At 35.7% G+C, this 23448-nt stretch overlaps 2 protein-coding genes across 3 annotated transcripts; one reads left to right on the forward strand and one right to left on the reverse strand.

Annotated features, from left to right (window-relative positions):
* LOC109850131 lies at window positions 1-17773 on the forward strand. 2 transcript variants are annotated; one of them, XM_020420059.1, is made up of 16 exons: window positions 1-264; window positions 2340-2463; window positions 3422-3577; window positions 3930-4046; window positions 4145-4229; window positions 6786-6894; window positions 7035-7102; window positions 7222-7341; window positions 7488-8677; window positions 9559-9762; window positions 9866-9926; window positions 10969-11082; window positions 11959-12072; window positions 12181-12270; window positions 15905-15980; window positions 17400-17773. In XM_020420059.1, the coding sequence occupies exons 2-15, from the start codon at window positions 2363-2365 to the stop codon at window positions 15932-15934; spliced, it is 2559 nt and encodes an 852-aa protein (XP_020275648.1). In that variant the 5' UTR covers window positions 1-264; window positions 2340-2362; the 3' UTR covers window positions 15935-15980; window positions 17400-17773. The 2 variants fall into 2 exon arrangements, with proteins under 2 accessions (XP_020275648.1, XP_020275649.1); XM_020420060.1 differs by lacking the exon at window positions 15905-15980 and having other exon boundaries at window positions 2-264.
* On the reverse strand, window positions 18222-20461 carry LOC109850133. The gene is made up of 2 exons (XM_020420061.1): window positions 19975-20461; window positions 18222-19568 (listed from the first exon to the last, which is right to left on the reverse strand). Exons 1-2 carry the CDS (start codon window positions 20100-20102, stop codon window positions 19352-19354), a joined length of 345 nt encoding a protein of 114 aa, XP_020275650.1. The 5' UTR covers window positions 20103-20461; the 3' UTR covers window positions 18222-19351.

Raw genomic sequence — 23448 nt, forward strand, 5'->3', positions numbered from 1 at the left:
TCTATTTTTATTTCCTCTCTCTCTCTCTCTCTTCCCTTTCATTCAAATCCGGCTGCGGTCGCCTCGGATCTCGTCCTCTCTCTCTCTCTCTCTCTCTCTCTCTCCCTCCTATTCTCACAAACCCTAATCTCGTTCAAAACCCTAGCTCCTCGCATCACTCCATCAAAATTCCTTTCAATTTTCAAAATAAGCGTGGGATCGCCTGCAATTTGGTGGCCCGCGCCTCCGATCTGATGTTAATTATGAAATTCTGTGGATCCAGAGGTAAATGTTTCGAATTCTCTCTCGATTTGCGCCGTGAATTGATTGAATTGATTCAGCTTTAATATAATTTTTTATGATTATTGCAGCGAGTTGTAATTTTTATTAATTTCTTGAAATTGGGATTTAAATTTGGCAATTTGAATAGTAGAAACGAGAAGTAACCCTGTTGATGACTGATTTCGGAGGGATTGGTATAAAGTCAGTGACCTTTAGATGTACGGTGTAGTAGATCAGAAGGCCAGTTTTGCTGATCTATATCAATTTCTATGGCTTAGATAAATGCTCGCAGAAATGAAGTGGTTGCTAGTTTCTACATCCATGCATTTGTTGCTTATACCTGATCAATTCTCTTTTGTGTGTGTGCCCGTGTGGCTATGATGTTCAATTATGGACCATTATCTCTGGCACTTCTCGTTATCACGTGTGAAATGAACTTTCTCGTTATAATTTTTCAATACTCCAATTGAGGGCGAGAGCCTATGGTCATGAATTCCAGTAGTCTTTGAGCAATAAAAAACTTTCTTGTGTGGTGTATCTGTTCCATGCTTCTAGTGTGATCTCTACCAAAACCTATAAACATCAACCCTAATTGTCATATTTGCCTTTTAGTTCAATAGTAATGTGCCTTTTAAGCTTCCGAAACTAAATGTAAATATACTGCTTTATGCAAGGTCAATTTCGATCGGTTCTCATGGTATTACTCGAACGTCTAGCTGTCTGTCTCATTGTCTAAATTATCTCTACTAACCTGAACTTGGATGATGCATACTGTGAGAAGTTTTACGCTTATTTCCCCAATTTTTTTACATATTTTATGCGTCCATTAAGGGCTTGATATTACATTGTGGTGCAAGCTGTTGGGTCAAGTGGCTTTATACATATATCTGATGGATATTACATTATAACAGTCTGTACTGGTGCATTTATGGTTAAATAACTCGATAGTATTTTAATGGAAAATGGTTGCAAATTTATAATGTTGTTTCGATATTCTGTAATCACATCCAGTCTGTTAAAGTAGATTCATAGTTGCATGGTCGCAGTTTATTCCAATTCATAGGATGGGAATGAGAGCTTGGTACTGCACTTATTTGGAGTTGGGATGAGGGGGGGTAGGCTTATACAATATGCTAGAGAACATGATACACTTTTGGTTTGTTTTTACATATAAGAATCTTAGCATTTTTTTTCTTTTTTCTTTGGTTACTTATAGCTTATCATTTAGTTGATATCAGTTGTAGTAAAAGAACCTTCAGAATCATGTTGCAATTAAGATGTGCATACTTTATTTGCTTAATTTCTCGCACATTTTGCTGTTCATTTTCTGAAAATGGTGTAATTTTTTTTCAAAACTTTAAGTAGTCTGAACTCTTAATCGGATTGCCAGAGTTGGCGAACGGGGTCGTATTCAACCACGATTCAGATTGCAAATGTTCCCCATTCTGGGACATTGAACCTGGGCCACGGTTCCATATACTGTCCAACTCCTGCTTATTATGAAACTATGAGTAGATTCTCTTTTCTTTCTTTTTCCTTTTCTTTTGGTGGTAGTTGGGGTGGAGGTGGGGGGAGGGATAGGAGATTTGAGGACCAATACTTTTTTCATGTTCGTTTCTTCTGCCTTTTAGTTTGTTCTAGAGAACTTGTAAACATGTGTAGAATAACTTTATATTTTCCTTTCCATGTGTCTGGTTCATGAATAATTTCATTTCATATCCTCCCTCTTAGATGTTATAAAATCCAAATCCGTTCATGCGCATTTCAGTCAGAGTGTTCAAATAAAGATAGTATAAACAGGTAACAGGGTTATATATATTTCTGTAGAAGGGTCTCAATTCAAAAACATTATATTTCATATTAGGCTGAGGTTGTGCAAGGCCTTACTATTTAACGTGTTCTTACCTTTTTTTTTCTTTCTCATTGAAATAAGTCTATTATGGATATCAATAGAATTTGTAAATTGAATACCCTTCCTAACAGGGATAAACATGATGATGTTGTTGGCTTTTCTTCTGGCATGTACTTGTGATGCCCTTTGTTTTGCTCTTAATCATTATTGGTAATGTTATTTTCAGGACCATCATGTTGAAAGAAAGAAATGACGCAACATTGCTTTAATGATTCAAAGTTGTATGAGGGTTCTGCTTCATCTAGCCCTTATCCTTTATCTTCACAACATCGACAAATTTCTAGTTTGAGGTGCTGGTGAACTTCATTTTAGGAACTTGTTGCTTATTTTTCTTTCCTTGTAATGATTGAATTTGCTTACATTTGTGTAGTTGCAGCGACCAATGGTTCTTTAGGAATGCACTTTGTGCAGTCAGTATCGAGACTGATTTATATGAATTACTGTTAGAATTGATAAGGCTTCCGTGTGACAGTGTTTTTTTTGGGGTTCCATGGTTAGCTTTTCTTGAATGTTGTACATTTAATATTTGCAAAATAACACTAAGATTGCTCGTTGATTTTCTTGCTGTTGTGTTTAAATATTTATTTGAAGAATAAGCCTCCAAAAGTGGAAACTACTGCAGGTTAAAAATAACTTCTGATGCTATCCTTGTGTTATACTAACTATTATGTTGTCCGATTTTGAATATACTTGCTAGAAGATTCCATACTTGAATTCCAAACTGCAAAATTAAGAGAAAAAGTTCTCAGAAGCTAAAAACTCAAAATCTTCTTTCGCTTTCAAATTAGATTGCAACATTTGCATCAAATGTGCTTAAGGTGCTCATGCGCAGGTCTCGAAGCTTGTTAAAACAGGTCTCATGCCCTTCATGAATTTCTGCTTATTGTTTTCTTTTATTTCAAACGTTGGAATATTTTGTCATCTTTTGATTGAATTCTATGTTTTTTCTACCTTTCTTTATTTGAATTTTTTGATTGAGTTGTAGGCCATTGCTTTATTGGTGTAGTTCTCTGGTTGTAAATCCTTGATCTTTTGCCCTTTCTGCAACCCTTGATGTTCTTACACATGCACATATTCAAGATTTATGCAGAAATGTCTTGAATGCTTTGTTAGCTCTGATGGTGCATGAAGATTAATCTTAAGAACACCGAGGGATAAAATTTGGTTAAAGCTTCTTCTAAACATGGTACAAATAACAAAGACATGTCCCTTTACTGATGACTTTTTAACGTTTTTTCGATTTTGTAGCCACAAAAACATCTTTCGGTTGTTATCATGGAGGGAAATCTCTCCACGTGCAAGATATTCTTCCAAAAGGCTGCATGGGGACGCAAAAAAGTTTGGAACTGATTGTATTGGGTCCAAATGTGAAATAATAGATGCAAGACTTGCTCTAAACTCTTGGTAAAGTAACTTAACATATAAAGATTATTACTTTTAAAGTTTCATCTCATAAAGTTTATTACTTTTAAAGTTTCATCTTATAAAGTTTAGGACTGATTGTATTGGGTCCAAATGTGAAATAATAGATGCAAGACTTGCTCTAAGCTCTCGGTAAATTAACTTAACATATAAAGTTTATTACTTTTAAAGTTTCATCTTATAAGATGAAATGGACTACTCAGAGTACATGCACTTTTGGTGCAACATTCCAATAATTTAGTAGTTTCTAGCGCTCAGTTGATTTGCACGTGACAATTTTCAATCTTAAAACGAGAATTCTCTATTGTTGTTTTATGTTGCATCACTTTCTCAGGGTAGAAGCAAAGTCATTGCATCATTTGTCGGCCAAATATTGTTCTCTTGTACCACCACCTAGGTCAACCATTGCTGCAGCATTTAGTTTGGATGGAAAAACACTTGCTTCTACACAGTAAGTTGGAGTTGCTATTGGTACTCTGTATTTTCAAATCCTTAAAGATTGGTTGCCATGTTAGCTATATTGTTAACAGTGCCTTGAATGCATTTCAGTGGTGATCACACTGTTAAAATAATTGATTGTCAAACTGGGAGATGTTTAAAGGTCTTAAGTGGGCATCGGCGGACACCATGGGTGGTACGTGCAAATACTGCTCTGTACATATTTTTATTCCGTTATTTAATTAAGCTAACACATAATTCTCATTTAATTTCCTGTGTAAACTATCTTTAAGTTACTTTCACTCGTTTCTGATGGCTGAGGCATAATTTATTAAACATTGATACAGTTTACCGGTTAATTACGGTTATTATTGTGAAGCAATCACTAATCTATTCATAATTGTCAAATCACTAATCAAGGTTATTATTGTGAAGCAATCATTAATCTATTCACAAGGTTTCCTTAATTGTTAGCAGAGAAATAGGAACAATGATTTTTAGGAGCAGGGAATTGCAAGTTATTTGCATGATCTTATCTTTTCAGGGTAAATGCAGGTAATGCCTCTATACAGTAGGGTGATAGCTTATGGCACCTGGGTACTTCTATCTTGATGCCGTACCCATACTTGGCACGTACGCGTACCCATACCCAAATTTCTTGGACACTCCTTGCATATATGCATACATTGATTTGGGCATGTAGGCAATTAAACAATACATATTTTAACTTAGATCACTTGTCAAACATTTCCAGGACGTAAATCCTACAATTCATATCAACTTCTTGAAATTCGTTGGGTTCCAAACTATGATTTTTAATGATCGTGATTTTTAATGATCGTGTGGGTGTTTAGTTCAAAAGACGAGTGTTTTTACAATTTATAATCCAAATAGTAAAAGAAACAGAAGTATGTTATAGGAATTTTAATTCTCTCATAATACGCGAATAAAAAAACATTGTTATCATGTAAACTATTAATTTCAATATATACTATATGCGTACATAAATATTTATGTAATTGTGTCCCCTAATCCTACCTTTTGCAAATTTTCCGTGTACCATACCCGCACCGATACCCGTACCTGCACTGATACCCGTACCTGTATCCATGCAACATAAGTGATAGCAGATAACCCTCTCATCGGGAAATTCCAAGATAACATCTTTTATCTTTTAAATTAAGGATATTCCTTCCAAATCATGATATCCTCATCTATCGAGATCCAAAATCTCTAAAATGGTGTTAGATATTATTAGTATCGGTAGATATTAGTAGAGATTGATATATGATTTTGTCTCATACCTATTTTGTAATATATTTTTTCTAGTCCCTATTTAAGACTTCTTTCTTCTTCCTTGACCTCGGGGTTGCCAATGGGGTTTGTGCCTCCATGCTTCTTGTAGGTGGCTTCCACATCTTTAGGGTCAATAACAACTTCGGTCAATTCCAAAATATCATTTACAGAAAACTCTAATGAAAAGGGGAAAAAATATTTGTTACTGTTCATAAACAGTATTCCCTCGGCACCTTAATGCAGTGTTTCAATACCTGGCCTTTTGTGAGGTGAAATCTTCTAATTTTTACCTTGATATCATCTTTCTTGTTAAATGACGCCAAAATCAAGAGCGAGTGATAGATCAATCGGGCTTGTTGTTTCTTCTAGCTGTGACTACACTTAACTAAATGTTGACGTCTTCGAGTATTTCAAACGAAGATGACATTACCAAAGCTCTTGCAACAAGGTGTTTTATTTCCAGTTGTAACGAGCTAGACATATATAGTATACATGCTCTAGCTTAAGGGAAAGTGTTAGATATTATTAGTATTGGTAAATATTAGTAGAGGTTGTGAGATATTGTGAGATGTGATTAGATATAATTTTATTTCATACCTATTTTGTAATATCCTCGTGATTTCTATTTAAGAGAGATTAGGGTTAGATGAATAAGAACTTTGCCTTTTCTGTTTCTCTACAGTCTCTTTGCCCGCTTAACTAGTGCACTTGTGTTAACTACCTAAATTGTTTGGATCAAAAGTTACCATTCCACATCTTTTCTTCGATTACTTTTAATTGCCCACACCTCTTTATGGTTACCATATTCAATCACTTGTTCCCAAATTTCTTTTGTTTTATCGTGCATGTTAACCGATATTAGCAATTGGGAGAATTTATAGGTTAGAATACTAAAAAATGAAGCATTGTCAAAATTTAGTATTTAAACATTTGGCTAGAGAGGTGAGGAGTATTTAATGGTTATGAAAGTTGAAGAAGGAAATAAGAGAGCAAACGAGGTGGGAGAGAATTAAATGAAAAAAAGAGACGGTAAAATTGGATTTCTTTTGAAATTTTTTAGGGTGGATCACATAAGCATGAAGTGTGTTTGAGAATTTGGGTTTAAAGATAAATGCACAAAGTTGATTGGGCCTAAAGATACAAAGAAATGTTATTGGGCTTAAACATAAATCATGGTAAACATTTGTGTCTAAGGACAAAAACCCCTTAGTTTTATGAATTTGAATTCTTCTGTTTATGAATTTGAATTCTTCTGTCTCCTTAGAAACTTCTTATATAAATTAAATCTTGTTCATGATTATCATTATGGTATATGATGCAGTCAGTCCTCTATTATTTTATTTTATTTTTATTTTATTTTATTTTTGTAATTTGATATTCAACCTGAAATTACTGGTATTGTAGTTATTCTGAAGCCTCTTTGTCTCCCATCATCTTTATGACGGTCTATCTGCAGGTTAGGTTTCATCCGCTGTATTCTGAGATACTTGCTAGTGGCAGCTTAGATCACGAAGTGCGGCTTTGGGATGCAAACTCTGCTGTTTGTATAGGATCACATGATTTCTGTAATCTCTCTCCCATAAGTTTCTTGTATTATTGAATACTGGAGACTTTTCTGCCTTTAGTATATTCTTTAAAGTATATGCGATCTTTTTTCTACCTGTCAGATGATTAATTGACAAAAATCTTACTATTGCACAACCAGATCGTCCTATTGCCTCCATTGCCTTCCATGCTCAAGGGGAGCTGCTTGCTGTAGCTTCAGGTCACAAGGTACTTTTTCCTGACGAAGGAAGCATTCTCTGAACTATGTTATATATTACTGATATCATTAGTTTCACTTAATATCTTTCCAAGAGTTAATTCCTTGTGTCCTGACTTTGGAATGGTAGCTATTCATATGGAACTACAAAAGGGATACATCTTCCCCTTCAATTGTGTTGAAGACTCGGCGTTCCTTGAGGGCTGTACACTTCCATCCTCACGCTGCCCCATTTTTACTAACAGCTGAGGTAGAATTGCTTTTTGGATTTACATCTGCTTTGTTGTTCACTGGAAAGGCTTGATATCAACATTGCATTGTTCGCTTGTTGTTTTTCAAGTCTCACTATCTATAAAAAATAATAATAATAAATAAAGCATCTGTTCCTCCTTGCAGGTTAATGATCTTGACTCCCCAGATTCACCATTGGCTCTTGCGACTTCTTGTGGTTATTCACCATATCCTCCTCCTGCTGTCTTTTTTGCGAATATCAACTCTAGGCTCTGTCCTCACCTTGAGGCTAACATGCCTCTTATACCTTCTCCTTACTTGTTTTGGCCAACAATTGTAAGAGATGATGCTAGATCATCATTGCAGCTGGGTGGCAGGGTTAGTAGCTTAGGCAATGTTCAGCAACAAACAGATATTTCCAGACAGCTACATGCAAATGGGGAAAGCCAATTTACCAACTTAGTGACCCCTATGGAAATGTCTCCTGGGGAGCCCTCTAGCACAAGTCTTTCGGCAGAGGATGCACTTGCTAATTCTATGATCGCTGAAATGGAAACAGCTCCATTAAATTCTTATAGGGTAGGTGCAGGAACCAGTCATGTGCTCCCTACCAGCAGGTACCAGCAAGAAAGGTCTAGTGGCATTGCAGGGCGACCAAATACTGTTGAGAATATATCATCTACTTCCCAAGCCAACAGCATGGGTGTTCAAATGCCCACTGGCTACTCTAGGCAACTGATTGATGGTGCTGCAGTAAGTTCATATAACCCTTCTTTTGGTTCCGACCTTCAGGTACTCCTGAGAAACGTAGAAGGTGGACAGGTCCATCAGATAGTGCCTATCAGTGATCCATCACGATGGGAGCTACCTTTTTTGCAGGGCTGGTTGATGGGTCAAACCCACGCTGGCCTGAACAATGTGCTTCCTGTTAACAGTAGCCTCCAAGGAGATCCATCCATGGGCCAGGGGACAAGCACTGACTTGTTGACGTCACATCTACAATATCGTCGTAACATGGAAGCACTGCTATCTTCTTCAAATATGAGAACCACCGTCAGCCAATCTAGGGGTTCTGGTCGATCAGGTTCTCGTCATCGTTCTCGGTCTCATATGATGGCTTCAACTGGTTCTGGAGAAGGTGCCCTGGTTTTAAATTCGCAAGATGGTGAAACTGAGCCTCATTCTGGTCGTACTGGAATTGGATCCGAAATTCCAGCAACACTTCCATCAGTAGCCGCAGCAGAATTACCTTGTACTGTGAAGCTAAGAATATGGCCGCATGATATGCGGGTTCCATGTGCAACTCTAAATCCAGATAAATGCCGCTTAACTATACCACATGCCGTCCTTTGCAGGTCTAGTTTCTCTACGATCATGGAAGTTCATATATTTTCTTATCACCTTATGAAACTGTTCAGCGTGAATAGAAATTCGTTTTATTATATTTGTCATATACAATTTATTTTTGTATCACGATCAGTTTTGTTTTTACGAAGAATAATGTTGTTATGTTTTGCTCTTTGGTTTATGTTATGCCTGAGAGACGAAAGCAAGTTCCTATAGAGCTTGACACCTTACCTTTTCATCTTGACTTAGAGGAACTTTTGTTGGTTTGAATAGCATGTATAGAAACAGTAGGTTATCTCTGCCACCTAATTAACCTTCAAGGGTTTATGGCTATCTCCCTCTTGCTCATATTGTACTCTGAATTTTAGCACCAACTTAGGGAAGGTTAATGTCAGTCATATGGACGATATAGCAAAAGTTTGGTGAATATTTTGTGAAGCTTTCTCCATTTTGAGTCGTACACAATAGCTGACTGCATTTTGTTGGAAAAATAAATGAGTGATGAGCCATCAATATTTTTCTCCGCAATGTTGTTTACATCTCCTTCTATTCAACACTTTAATGAACTAGTTAAAGAGCGGATTTGTTTATTTATCACTTTAATATATTAGCTAACAAGCTGACTTTTTTAAATAAAGTTAATGTAGGATTAATTTCTAGCCTGTCTATATAAAGTGAGTTGTGTTCTTGCAAATGTTACATCTTCATAAAGCTTGCCAACCTTTTTTTTGTTTTATTAATGATAGTATGTCTTTTAATTTCAAAGGAAAAGTAATTTTATTTTGAGAAGGCTGTTTAGACCAAGATGGCTGGTTTGGACAACTTATTGGCTGGTTTTGTCTAAATTTTAACTTATTCTTGAGTATTTACATCTTATCAATAATAACAGTGAAATGGGTGCCCACTTTTCTCCTTGCGGGCGATTTTTTGTAGCCTGTGTAGCATGTATGCTTCCTCAAGTCGAAGGTGATCCAGGACTTCAGGCACATATGCCCCATGATGCTGCTGGGGCCAGGGCATCTCCAACTCGGCACCCTATTTCAGCTCATCAAGTCATGTATGAGCTTCGAGTTTATTCACTCGAAGGGGCAACGTAAAATCTTGACCTTTCTTATCTCTGTTTGTATCTATTTATGTCCAGACCCTAGACATTGCTCCGTATGTGCACTATAATTGATTTTCTATTTGTGTTATAGCTTTGGTAAGGTGCTGGCTTCAAGAGCTATCAGAGCTGCTCATTGTTTGACATCCATTCAGGTTAGACTCTGATAAATCATCTTATTTTCTTAGCTTCCCATGTGCCAGTATTTATATATGAGCGCAGCAAGTGACATATCATGCAAAGTACCTTTTCATGATGTATCCTTTGTGTACTTAATACTTAAACATAATCCTTGCTTGCTTGAGCTTAGGCTGTAAACAATTCAGCGGCCTTTCCTACTCACATATTCCCACTACTAGCTTGTGGTAATTGACGAGATTACTACTCATGTATACACACCAGTAGTTTATGGTAATTACTCTCTAGTCAGTAGTTTACATTGCAAAACCTTAGACTAAGGTTGAACCAGATTTAAGGTTGGGACTTTTGGGGAGTATTTGGGCCTCTTGGGAGCCCTAAATATAGATTGGGAACCAAAATTCAAAAGTTTAAACTATTAGGTTTGATCCAAATTTCTATTTAAATCCATTATGCGTTGTTGTTCTTTCCATTCTGGACTATACTCACATATGGATCTCCAATAATTTCTCCCTTATCTATAACTTATGAGGATACCTTGATCATCTACGGGAAACCACAGGTCTTTTGGCAGAGTCTTGGGATTCATCCATCATCTGCAGATTAATAGCCTATTTTGATCTTAACCGACAACCATGAGTGGCATCATGACTGCTAGTACAGGATCTCTGTCACTAATGAGGCTTACCAGACTTTCCCAACTTATTGGAGTTCACCGTGGACTTCACTCTCCATGGGGATATAGTTTTGGCTTTGATACCACTTGTTGGGAGTACGTGGGCCTCCTCGAAGAAGACAGTTCAGGGGAAAATATTGGTTTAGGGTCACCCTGAACCCAGCACCATAATTTTGCTTTAATAATATAACTTTACATGCGCCACGACATAATTAATAAGCTAACTTTTAATACCATGGATTATACTACATGTAACAATAATATGTAAGAAACAATCTCTGTCATTCTTAACCAGTTCAATACCTGTTAGACTTTCATTTGCTTGCATTGAAAAGTCCTATAAATTCTAAATTTTCGTTTTTCTAATAATTTCTTCCCAACAGTTCTCTCCGACATCGGAACACATACTATTGGCATATGGTCGACGCCATAGTTCACTTTTGAGGAGCATTATCATTGATGAGGAGACTGCAATACCTATTTACACTATCTTAGAGGTAGATCATTGTTTACTTTCCCCCTTTTTTTTTGCTTTGTTCACTACAGTTAATGGAATACGTCCCTTCTCTTCCTTATGTAGTCATATGCTAAATCTTAAACAGAATGAGAGATCTTCCATGTAATTGTTACCGGTATCTATGTATATATATTCTCTTGTTCCCTTTTGCATGCATCTAAAACTTGGTTTGGTGTAATTTAATGTTTTAAGTGTTAGCCAGGTGTATCCACTATGAATTAGTGAGTGTTTCTTTACAGATAATATCTGAATGCCTTAGATTTGTGTGGGTATGGCAGACACCTTAGGCTATCACTAACAAATAGTGGATTGAATTTGAGGATCATTATAGAAGGAAAGGAAGACATTACCCAAGTGTTGTCACAAAAAAGACTGGTCATTGCAAAACAAGTGATTGGTGATTGGTCAGATGTCGCCCTTAGAAAAGTTTAATTTGTGAGGCTAAATATAAAATTAAGTTAGTGAATAGTGATCTCAATGACTATCTACGGTTGTTGATAGTACATCTGTCATTACTGTAGCTTTGGACATTTACATGTCTCAAACATTGTTACGCTGAAGGGGTTGCTGAGGTACAAATGTATAAGCAGAATACATTGTTCTTTGCATGTTTTTATTTTTATTTTTATTCTTCTGTTTTTTCGCTGGAGGGTGGTGGAGAAATATGGAGATAAACTAGTTAACTAGGGGATACCAACCTGCAATATGGCTACTGGCTAGCTTATCTGGTTAGAAGTTATTGTATGAGCACGTCTCTACAAAATTCTCACTTCCTGTTCTCACTTCCTGTTCTATTGAACATTTTTAGAAACGGAACGGGATTGCTTTTGTTTATATTTTTAATATTGGAATGCAGGTTTATAGAGTTTCAGATATGGAGCTTGTAAGAGTTTTACCCAGCGCAGAAGATGAAGTCAATGTTGCATGTTTTCATCCTTTGGTTGGAGGAGGTCTTGTTTATGGGACTAAGGTCAGTGAAAAAAAGAAAAGAAAAGAAAAGAAAAGAAAAGCCTATCAATGTTTTAAGGTATTAGAGGTTTTTATTATATTCTCAAGAGACTGCTATGGTGGAATGCAGGAAGGCAAGCTAAGAATTCTAAAGTTTGATGGTTCACAGGATGCAAATTGTACAGGCACTAACTTTTTTCTTGAAGAAAGTATTCTCGAGGTAGTATTTGGGTTCTCAGAGCTTTTTACCTTTTTATTTCATGCCTTTCATATTTAAGATTACTAATATGTCTATTCCCGTGGTATTGAGATTCTGCTAAATCCTTGTGTTCGTGTGTGTGTGTGTTTCGTGCTGCCTGTTAGCCTTTTTGTTGTTGTCATGCCTTTTCTGTTTATGATCACTAACATTCTGTCCCCTTAGTATTGAGATTCTGCTAGATCCTTTTTGTGTTTGTATATGTGTGCTCTTCGCTGTCCATTAACCTTTTTGTTGTGGTCATCTATTACATTGTGTTGTAAGATGCATTTAGTTTAAAAATTTCCAAATAAAAATGAGAATCTAATGATATATATATCTTGTCGTGTGACTTACTAATGAGAAGATACTGTCATTGAAAACTATACCGTTGCTTTTCTTTTTTCATATATAGTGGAGTATTAATAATCTATTTTGCTTAAGATTAAACTCCTATGATTCATGTCAATCCAGTGGCAAAGCCAGGAATTATGACAAGGGGTTTTAAAAAAATAATTAAACAAGATCATTATTTTTTTCAAAAAGCATCTAAACATACGCTGCGAGACTTTCAAAACCATATTTCCGAGTAGAATATAGTGTTCATAGTAACATTCTTCTTGCCTTCATTTCTTGAAACTATTTCATGACATCTTCCTCATCAATGTTACAAAATATATCTTCTTTAATATTAGAAACTAAACAATAATTCATATGCTCATCTCCCATTCGGTTTCAAATGTTATTCTTAATAATTTTTATTGCTGAAAATGTTCTTTCAACAGTTGTCGTTGCAATGTACAAGATTAATGTGAATTTCACGTACTTGTATACCACAGGATGCAAAGTATCCATCTTCCATTCAATCAACTTCTTAGCAAGTTTATCATCCCTTCAGTTTTAGAAAAAACATGGTGACTAGCTATGTAGGAGATGCAGTTCTCAAATTGATCATATATATATATATATATATATATATATATATATATATATATATATACTATATATATATATATAAAACGGTGAAAACTTGTGTCAACTTAAGTGGATAGGAAATAGTTTGTCCACCAAACTTTTTATCCATGGATCTTGCCTAGGGATCCTTGCATGATATGAAGAGACTTTTTAATATAATAAATGAGTGGCTAAAAAGTTTGGTGGACAACTATTCCCTATCCACTTAAGTTGATATGAGTCTTGCTCTCTCTCTCTCTCTATCTATCTCTCTCTCTCTCTCTATATATATATAAATATAGCTATATAAGTGAGTAGCTCTCTGCATATAGTTTCAATGAAAAATTCTTTAGGATAAAACTTGGCCAACCGAGATAATTTTTCCTTATCAAACAAAGAGAATGAATTATTTGGTTCAAGACATGTCACGCAAGAAAGGACTGTACATTATGATTATCAAAATAATTGTTCAACTCATGAAGTGAATACAATGAACAAATCAAACCCTAAAATCTGAACTGATCACAAGATGGAAAGAGGTTAGTTGTTATGAGCGAGTCCGGTTTAACCAGAATTATATGTTATTTTCATTCTATTTTATCTCTATTTTTCTGTTAGGCCATGTTTGTTTTTGTGATAGTCCGGGTACTATTTTAAAATGTTCGGACCCACCTTTTTATCCCATGTTTAGTTTCTCATTTGGTCCGGACTATTTTTAAGGAGGGGCTTCATAATCCCCAGAAAGATGACTAAGTTAAACCAATCCCATCCCCACCTTTGCAATCCGGATACTTATCAGCTGGAGGGGATTACAACTTAGAGACATAATTGCTCCTATCATTTTAGCTTCTTTCCACGGGATCTTATTTTTATGTGTAGTTTGTTCATTGCTCTCTTATCAACCTTTATAAAAAATTCACAAGAACAAAAAGAACGTGGCAACAAAAGACAAATTACCAAATGGAGTGCCATGATGAATTGCTATTATGAATGAGAATGTGTCATTCATAGGGATTATGTCTTAATAACTTCTTGCTTCAATTACTGCAAGATTTTAAGTTCAAAGGATACCTTTGCACTTACGCTGCCTTAAATACTAGTGGCATATCATGGAATAACGTTCTTGAGGTGATTTTTATTGATGATGAGAATGTACGGAGAGAATATTCTAAGGTAAGAAAGAATTTCAATTACTAGACATTAATAATTGTTATTATGTTCATACTGTCTAAAAATAACTAAAATGCATATCTATTATATAGAAATATACCGAGTTAGGGAAATGACGTAAAAACCCAGCGGTGTGGTATATGTGAAGATTGACAGTTCACTATGGGAAAGACGAGGCCACTGGTGTAGGAGCTCAGGTGCCGGTGAAAGAGATGAAGACAGGATGCCAGCTTCCCCAATGATATTGAGGCTGATGTGGGAGGGCAAGAACGTCATTTAGATTATGATATCAGTTCCAACTGTAATAATCCTTCTAAAAACAAACCCTGGTTGAGACTATCTTAAGTTAGTCCAAATGTTATTCCAATTAAGACAAACATGGGTCTGGACTAAAATAGTCCCAGGATATCACAGTCCTAGGAATATAATCCTAGGGTTACAGTACTCCCTCATCCGGGGATAAAAACAAATGTGGCCTTGGTCTTTCGATTATTTTGTTCTGTTGAATGTTTAGCCACAACTCTGTTTCTCATTCATCCCAGAGAAAGAGGGAAAAAAAGGACCCCAAACCTATTCTTCTCAACCAGCAGCGTCACATGATTCATGCCCCTCTTTCTTTCTACGCTACAAAGGCAAATTCCCTCCAAGTATTACCATGTAGTCAAAAGCCAACAGCCATGTGATTGCTATTGCCTAAAATCATCACAAGAGAACAAAATGCCTCCTATTCATCATTTCTTTCTCTTTTCCTTTTGTTTTACTGCCTCCATCCATCAACAAACTTATGCTTCATTTTATTGCTGCCAATTTCGTGAACCCATTCCCCGTCAAATATCATTGTTTTTTCTTCATTTTATGACTCCGCGCCTGTTTCCAACATATAATAATTACTCGTATTTCCTGGAATTCATTCCATTTGAGCGGATGGTAAATGCAAGTAAATAGTTGGAATTGTTTCCCACTCTTTTAATGGTCTGAGCTCCTACACCTACAAAGAGGTTTTAATGACTTAAACAGAAAATTAGTTCTTACTTTCTTAGGATCCCTTTCTTAATGAAAGGGTCAAATGTTGGAATGGAGAGGTAGAGTGTGCCTTCCTTAATGTTCCATCTCATATTGTTGGCGTTGACAATATGTGCAATGAGCAATGGTACAAAAAATCAGGAGAAAAGGTGCACCGTCAGCAAATGATGTTATGTGCAGCTGGGAGCTGCTCTGAAACAAACTCCAATTTGCCCGTTGGGCCATGCACATTGTAGCTTGTGGGGTGTGTTTATATCGGTGATTTCGTGTGTGCCCTTCGTCTTTTTCGTAGAGGGTGGGGGTGGATACTTTTATAAGAAGTCTGCCAAAATACCCCCACAAAGTTATAGCTGATTATGAAATATGCACAGCATCAAACCTTTAACATACAAGGGCCACAAAATCTTATCTTATTTTCAAATAATTTACTTGCATTTTTCTGATTAGTTTTACATATAACTTCTGAACACAGCTTCTTTGCAAGACGTTTGCTACATCCTAACCTGGCCAAAATGTGATATAATGGTTCCGCTTATTGGAAATACAGGGTGATTAACATTCTTCTCTAAACTACAGTTTTGTGGCTTTTTTTCCTACCTTTTTTTTTGTCTTTTTCATTATGTGAAAAAAGACCTCACTTGATTGACTGTGTCAAATCTCCTAAGGAGAGATGGAGATTCTTGATTTGTTCATCTGTTTAGACAGCCCCCCCCCCCCCCCCCCCCAAAAAAAAAAAAAAAAAAAAACACCACCACCCAAACGAAAACAAAAAATGTTCAAGTAGCACAAAGTGAATTGGTCAAGTAGCCTGAAGTGAAGTGGTGTATGTTATACTAGAGGATTATTACAACCAAGAAAGAGAAGGTAATGCTTTCAAATAGTTTCGAGAGCTTTGCAATGCTCAGATATCAGGCATGAGAGTTGAGTATAACAACGTGGTTAGTTGAAATTAAAGGTATGTTTGGCAACTCTCTAAAACTGCGCCAGGTTTGGACTTGTTCTAGTTAAAAATAGGTTTTTGATTGGCAAACACTGGTCAGAAATGGTCTGGTTTGTTTTAGTTCATGGGTTTAAACTGGTTTAGTTGTGGACCGGGTGGACCCAGTCCACAACTGGTTCTAATTCAGAACAAGATGCGAGGCCCACCATGACCCATTTTTAATAAGTTGCCAATTATACAGTTCAGATACACTCCTTGGACAGTCCTTGCATAGATACGTCTATTTGGATTTGTACTCAATTATATAGTACATGTTTCAATTTAAAACACACATCATAAACTTCATGGATGTATATCGTACAGTTCAGATACACTTTGAAACTTGTTGGATAAGGCTGGGTTCATTTCAATACGTACTCAGTTTAGAACTATGTTTTTAGAGGGTTGTCTGCATGTTTATTTCGAAAACAAGATTTTTCCAATTTATTTACATACATAATAAAAGAAACATAAAAATAATTTATAAATTTTTATTCTTGACATGTAAATGAAAACACAATATTAATCTCATGTAAATTATTAAATTCAATACACACAGTAGCCCCGGCCCTACCTTTTTCAAGTTTGCTATGTCCCGTACCTGCGCAAGACCTGTATCCATGCAACATAGGTAGTAACACTAACAAGAAGAAGGAGAAGGTAATCTTTTCACGTAACTTGGAAATGGGATTTTCGAAGCTTTTTTCATGGTTTGCTCGCAAAATTTTTTATTCCTTCAGGATAAATGTAACCAGAGTTTGCTAAATTGTATACTAGTGAATTTCGAGTAGGCTTCAGATGTATGTAGGAGCTTTGAAAAAATTTCTCTAACATCTCACGATAAATATAGTTTTCAAGAAAATTTGATCAATTCTTTATTTTGGGTACCATTCTTCTGTTAAAAGTTGAATTATACTTTTTGCGTTTTCTTCTATCTGCTTAAACTTACCTCAATCTACTGATTTAAATATTTTTCTTTTTTCTATAGTCTCAGGTTTAATGGGTTGGTTCAAGTTTTCCGTTCTCTTCGAGAAGATATGTTGTATTCCCATTCATTTCTTACAGTTGTAATCTAGGTGCTTCGGAATCCAAGCTGTGCTGTTGGTTACCGCTACTAATGTTATGCTGGAATTTGTCTTCAGCACCTCCAATGACCCCTTCAGTTACCGGTCAGTTGCATGTACATTATTATGTATCATTATATATCATTATTGTAAATTGCTAACTTTGAGGACTTGATATAAAAATCAAATTTGATGCTGACCTATCCTGTTCGATCATCTATTGAAGTATGTTGGTGGTTCGCTGAATAAAACCTCTTGTATCGTCTTCACTAATGAATGACCTGCAGCCTACTTTCTACATCCAAAGTGGAACAAACATGTATCTCCTTTTATTGTAAGTCACAAACTATTCTTTGAGATAACAGAACTCACCATTTTCTTGATGCCTAGCAGTTAATGCAAAAGGTGCTAATAATAATCAAAAGTGATTTAATAATTATCTCGTTATTGAGGATCAATCATTCATGATGTCCTGCATCTAAAATGGGTGTTTTAGAGCAGGTTGGTAAACGTGATAGTCTGCGAGCACTATGTGACCGTATAAAGTTTGTAGGAAAATTTCTAGAAGATGGCTATTTGATTGGCTCTGCTTTATGGTGTAGGGTATTGGACAATTGGTAAACATGTTTAACACTTCAATACGGCTGTATATTGAGAACGTTCATGTTAAATGAGAACTGAGAAGCAATACGGAGAGGCAAGACAATTGAGATAGTGAAGAACCTAACCGAAGGGGATAGCGTCCATCACACAAGGAAGAGGGTAATTGAATACAAATTAGGAAGTGAAAAAGCTCCATAAAGGAACTTGAGTGACCACACCTTGAGATAGTGTATGCTTTAACCAAAATTACAAGGAAAAACAAACAGAAAGGAAAGAAACAAACCCACATTCAATCCTGCTGGAGAAAGCGCAGATAATCAACTTAAGACCTTCACAACACAAAGCCAGATAAGAAGTCGATCGCTGGAAGATTGAACCTTGAAGTGCCAGAGGAACTTTGGGATATAAGGCAGTTTCAGCGAGCTGAGAGATACTGGGATATGTCCTTTTTGTGTTGAAATCATTGAGGCTAGAGATCAGATTTACTTTCACCCATCACCTGTTATCTAGCAACAATTCTCCCTAGGATTACAGCTTTGAAACTTTACGACATGTGACTACAGGACTATTGAGATGTTAAACAAATCCTAGTCTAATGAAATACAGACCATCTATTTTTATCTCATCCCAGTCGACGTCTTTCTGCTGCTCATTCAGGTTCTGTTCATCTATCTGCTTGACCCATTCTCTCGCCTAATTTGCTCAGAAACTCGCATCCACGCCACAACATGAAATTTTCAGTTAAAGAGGGATATTGACAATAGTTGAGAGAAAATGCTTCCAATGAAAACACAATCTAGCGAAGGATGTCAACACTTTCACTCGGTCTGAACATGATGAAAGGCTCATATTGACTCATCTGCTGCGGCTTCTGCTAAAGACAGAAAGCTGCTGAAATTGGTATGTGCCTTTTTTGTTCTTGTTGTGAGCAAATCAGTCCCCTCTACGACTTTTAGTTGCTTACCTCAACCAAGGCAAATGAATGAAGGACCTGAAGATGAGAAACAGTGAGAAGGAACCAACACCATTAGGACGAGCATTCTCAATCTCCGGTCCTAAGTTCCACAAGTGGTGGTGGACGAGCTCAATTTCAGAAGATGACTTTCAAAAGAGAAGTAATTTACATGTTCTTCAGTTGTGTGACCAAGAACTCATTTTAAGCGGTTCTATTTTGAGGGTATCCATGCTATTGTCTGTTTTAGACTGGGAAGTGTTGCACTTGAATAGGAACATTGAAGAAAGTTGATAGCAGAGTGGAAGGGAGAGGAGACCGCTAGCAAGAAGAGGAATCAAATTTATAATGTTTGTCTATAGATGCAGAGACATCCCAAGTGCAGCCAAGTCCTTTGGGAAAGATCACAAGGTCTCCTGCTCCAAACTCAATACACTCTGAAGATCCCTTTGTGTAGACTTTGACCTTCCCCTTGAGTAGATAACATGTTTCTTTTGCATCGAACTTGAAAGAGAATTTCCCCGGAGGGCAACTCCACCTACAGGGGGGAAAAAAAATCTCAATTTATGACTGAACTTTCAGCTTCATATGAGAGTTGATGCGCACGGAGCCCCTATAATATTTCCTTGTGCCACTTATTACTCTTTAAGTTTGATATAGACAGATAGACGATCATATAGAATTCCTTAACCTTTTTTATTTATGTTGCAAGCAAACCTCCGGATTGTTGAATTCAAATGTGAACAATGTTCGATTCCTAGGGTGTTTTACATGCTTATATAAGCTTAACGGGTAATAAGTGGCACAACACAATACTACAGCTGTTCATGTGCATTACCCCCTTAGTATAAATATGCAGGACTAGGGGTCTGTCTGTTTCAAGTTCCATTATTCTAGCTACTGTATAGGTTTGCTTACATCTTGAAGAGAAACAGGAAACTCACTTTGGCCATGACTTGATGCGCAGCTCAAATAAGCGCGACTCTGAGGGGTTTCTCTCAACTATTATGGTGAGTTTATCAGGATCCTGATCATCATATTGTACAGGTTTCGAGTTGGAGCCTGTAGCCATGGATTTTTTTTTGAGGGGGAGAAAAAGATGAAGACGAAAGGAGAGCTCTTTGTGTGTCTTGTGTTGGCTGTCATGAGGCTGTTGACGACGAGAGCGAGCTTTATATAACTGAAGAGGGTACTGAAAGTTTCTAATTATGACTTGGTCTTCATTTAGTTTCAAGGCAGTCAACGAAGTAAGTGAGAAAATATACTCATATTATAAAGTGGAAGTGCCGTGTGCAGATCAAGAGTGAGTTCTTTATTTGAGATGTGCGTAAGAAAAGCTACTTTCTGCTTGTTTGGTTTGAACAGGAAAAGGACAAACTGCTGTTATTTGGAAAAAGCCAAGGAGAAATAAAAACAAGGTATTATCAAAAGAGAATGAAGGAGAGAAAAGTTTGTGGGGGGCAAGAATCTGGTGGTGTGGGCGTTAGAATTTCTCTGGTCTTCAGGTAGTCTTTTCTTATTATTATTATTATTTTTTAATCATTGCTGACTAGGCTAATGCCTTGGTCAGTTCATATCCTCAAGCCTTATCCGTTAGGATTCGGTCCTATCACGCTTGTTGACTTAAATTAATTAGTGAAAAATAGGATTAAAATTTTAGCAAAAGATGGATCGAAGAAGGGTATTCTCCAATATTAAACCTCTCGTGTTAAACATTTCCTTCTTCACGAAATGTCACGGTTGACAAGGGCAACGTGTTCCCCATGCTTCAAGTTCTTTATCAGATGGATTGCGTATCGGTATCGATTTATGTCTTAAATTTTTTTATCAATAAATGACAAGGTAGGCAAGGGATACTTACTTCTCGACGAATCGGAAAAATAGTTAATTTCACCTAGTTAAGAAGAAGAAGAAAATTAAGAGTATAAACCCAAAAAAAAAAAATCTCTTTTCCCTTGAAATGAAAATAGAAAATAAAAAAAAGCATATAGCAGTTCACAACAAAAATTTGCATATTGCATAATATATAAGAGCTAATTTTTATTTACTATGGATTATAACAAAATGAAAGTAAAACAGATCATAAAACATAGCATACCATAAGAAAATATAACTACATCATTTTTTTGAGTATAAAATAAAAAAGCTCAGGTTACTATATTATTTTAAAAAATAAAATCAATTACTTTGATTAGCAATCTATTGATTGCCATATTTTTTGAATAATTAAGAGTTTAATAAATTTATTTTAATTAATTAACAAAAAACGTAAACGATTTTATTTTGATAAAAAAATGGAAAAACTCAACTTAGTACATCCAAATTGCACTGGAGCTTTCTCTCAAAAAAAAATTGCACTGGAGCTTTTTTCACTTCAAAAAAATCAATTAGCTGAGCTCTCTATTTCCCCGTAGCGGGTCGTGGGTCCCGCGGAAATTGGTGAGGCCGAGAACGGAAAGACCGCTTCGCATAAAATAGGAACGGAATATTTCTACAGAATTGTACGCGTAAATAAATCGTATGCGACTGCAAAAATCCCCAAACTTGCTGGACCATATAGCCCACAGTTTTTGTTCGATTTCGGCCTGAGACTTCAGGCGTCCCGCATAGAAATATCCTATGCGGTAAACTGTTGTGAAGAATTACTTGCGATTTCTTAAAGAAATAACCATGCTACCTCTGTGTATCACTCTTTCTTTCTTTTTCTTTTTCTTTTTTCTTTTTTTTATGGAAACTTTGTATATCATTCACATTTTCGTTTAGACCCTTAAAAAATATGATTGCAGGTTGCACTTAATAGTTAATACTACTCTTGGTACTATTGGGGAATTGAGTACTTTTATATTTTAGATATTTTTGTCGATTGCAAAATTACTTCATAACGCTCTCTCGAATTCGGAGCTGCATCTCAAAGCTTTGGGGAAATATTAGTGCATCGACTGTAGTAAATATACTAAAAAAATCTTTATCTTTTATTAAAAATAAATTTCTTTAAAAAATCATGAACTTTAAGGGGCCTTGATCTATAATTGTCATAAAAATTTTATTAGAGAATATACCCCCCCTAAACTTTCAAAATTGTAGAGAAGTAACGTGCAACATTGAAAATTGTTTCTAAAGAAATCTAAGTATAAAATAATGTTAGAAAACATATAACGAATATACGAACAAACTTGTCCAAAACATACCCCGCAATTCTACAGCTTTCTAATAATTTTATTTTCATGATTTTATGATAGTTTAGCACAAATATTTGACATTTAAAAAAAAAGATTTTATGATAGTTTTGTGTGGATCACTCCAGTTTGTCATGGCTTTGCAAAATTTACCTTTTTACTTATTCTGACTAATTTTTTTAAACGTGAAAACAAAAATTAATAGCAAAAATTTTGCCAGCAGAAGTATCAACAGCTGCGATTTATCACTTTTTTTTTCCGGAAACAAATTTTCTAAAACTATCTCACTTTTTCGGACTATAATGATTAAAAGTGTAATGCGATTGCTATTGAAACACATCTTAAATAAGTTACCATTAATGACAAGATTATCACTTTTTTTTTCCGGAAACAAATTTTCTAAAACTATCTCACTTTTTCGGACTATAATGATTAAAAGTGTAATACGATTGCTATTGAAACACATCTTAAATAAGTTACCATTAATGACAAGATCACAGAAGCTCACGAAACATAAATCAGTAGTTTAACGTTCACAACTAAGGGCCCGTTTGGATAATGAAAGTATTAGAAGTAAAAAGTAGGTTATAGAAGTAACTTTCAAAGGTATGAAGTAGGAAGTAGTGAAAATAATATATTTTTTTTGTTTGTTTCATATATTTTTAGAAGTAATAGAAGTAAAACTTCTTCCTCTTCATTTACTTTTTTTTGTCTGGATAACATTTAAAAATATTACTAGGAAGTAATTTTATCAATGAAAAGTTGTTAGAAGTAACTAATAAAAAAATTTTATTTATGCCCTAATTAATATGCATTTCAACTACTTCCGAGCTACTTCTGAGTATTGAGGATTAAAAAAATATTTTGAAAGTAATGATGACACGTAAACGCCACATAAACATTTAGGGAAGTATTGGAAGTAAGTTTTTTAGAGAACCAAACATATTTTTTTGCTTGGAAGTAGCAGAAGTAGCTTTTACTTCTTTTACTTCAGCTACTTCACAATTACTTCCGTGCAAACAAACAGGCCCTAAGCTAATAAAGTTACTGCTCTGAAGTGCTCAGCTTCAATCACACAGGGTGAAGTTCTCAGATAATAATCGTACAGTTCTTTCATCATGCAATTTGATCCAAAGGCAGCATACCCCCACACTCCATCGTTCACTTTCATTCAACTATAAGCTTCATTCATCTTTCCCCCATCAATTATCTTTAGATTCACCAACCTACTGGATCTGTTGA

Source organism: Asparagus officinalis, chromosome 7 (assembly GCF_001876935.1).
Source record: "Asparagus officinalis chromosome 7, Aspof.V1, whole genome shotgun sequence".
NCBI lineage: Eukaryota > Viridiplantae > Streptophyta > Magnoliopsida > Asparagales > Asparagaceae > Asparagus > Asparagus officinalis.

Bases quoted from the DNA above. Each gene is read 5' to 3' on its own strand.
- LOC109850131 (XM_020420059.1), top strand. From the start codon at position 2,363: ATGACGCAACATTGCTTTAATGATTCAAAGTTGTATGAGGGTTCTGCT. The intron at 6,895-7,034 runs GTAATCTCTCTC...TTGCACAACCAG, and splicing joins TATAGGATCACATGATTTCT to ATCGTCCTATTGCCTCCATT. The intron at 12,271-15,904 runs GTAGTATTTGGG...TTCTGAACACAG, and splicing joins TTGAAGAAAGTATTCTCGAG to CTTCTTTGCAAGACGTTTGC.
- LOC109850133 (XM_020420061.1), bottom strand. From the start codon at position 20,102: ATGGCTACAGGCTCCAACTCGAAACCTGTACAATATGATGATCAGGAT. The intron at 19,569-19,974 runs GTGAGTTTCCTG...TCCCCCCTGTAG, and splicing joins CGCATCAAGTCATGGCCAAA to GTGGAGTTGCCCTCCGGGGA.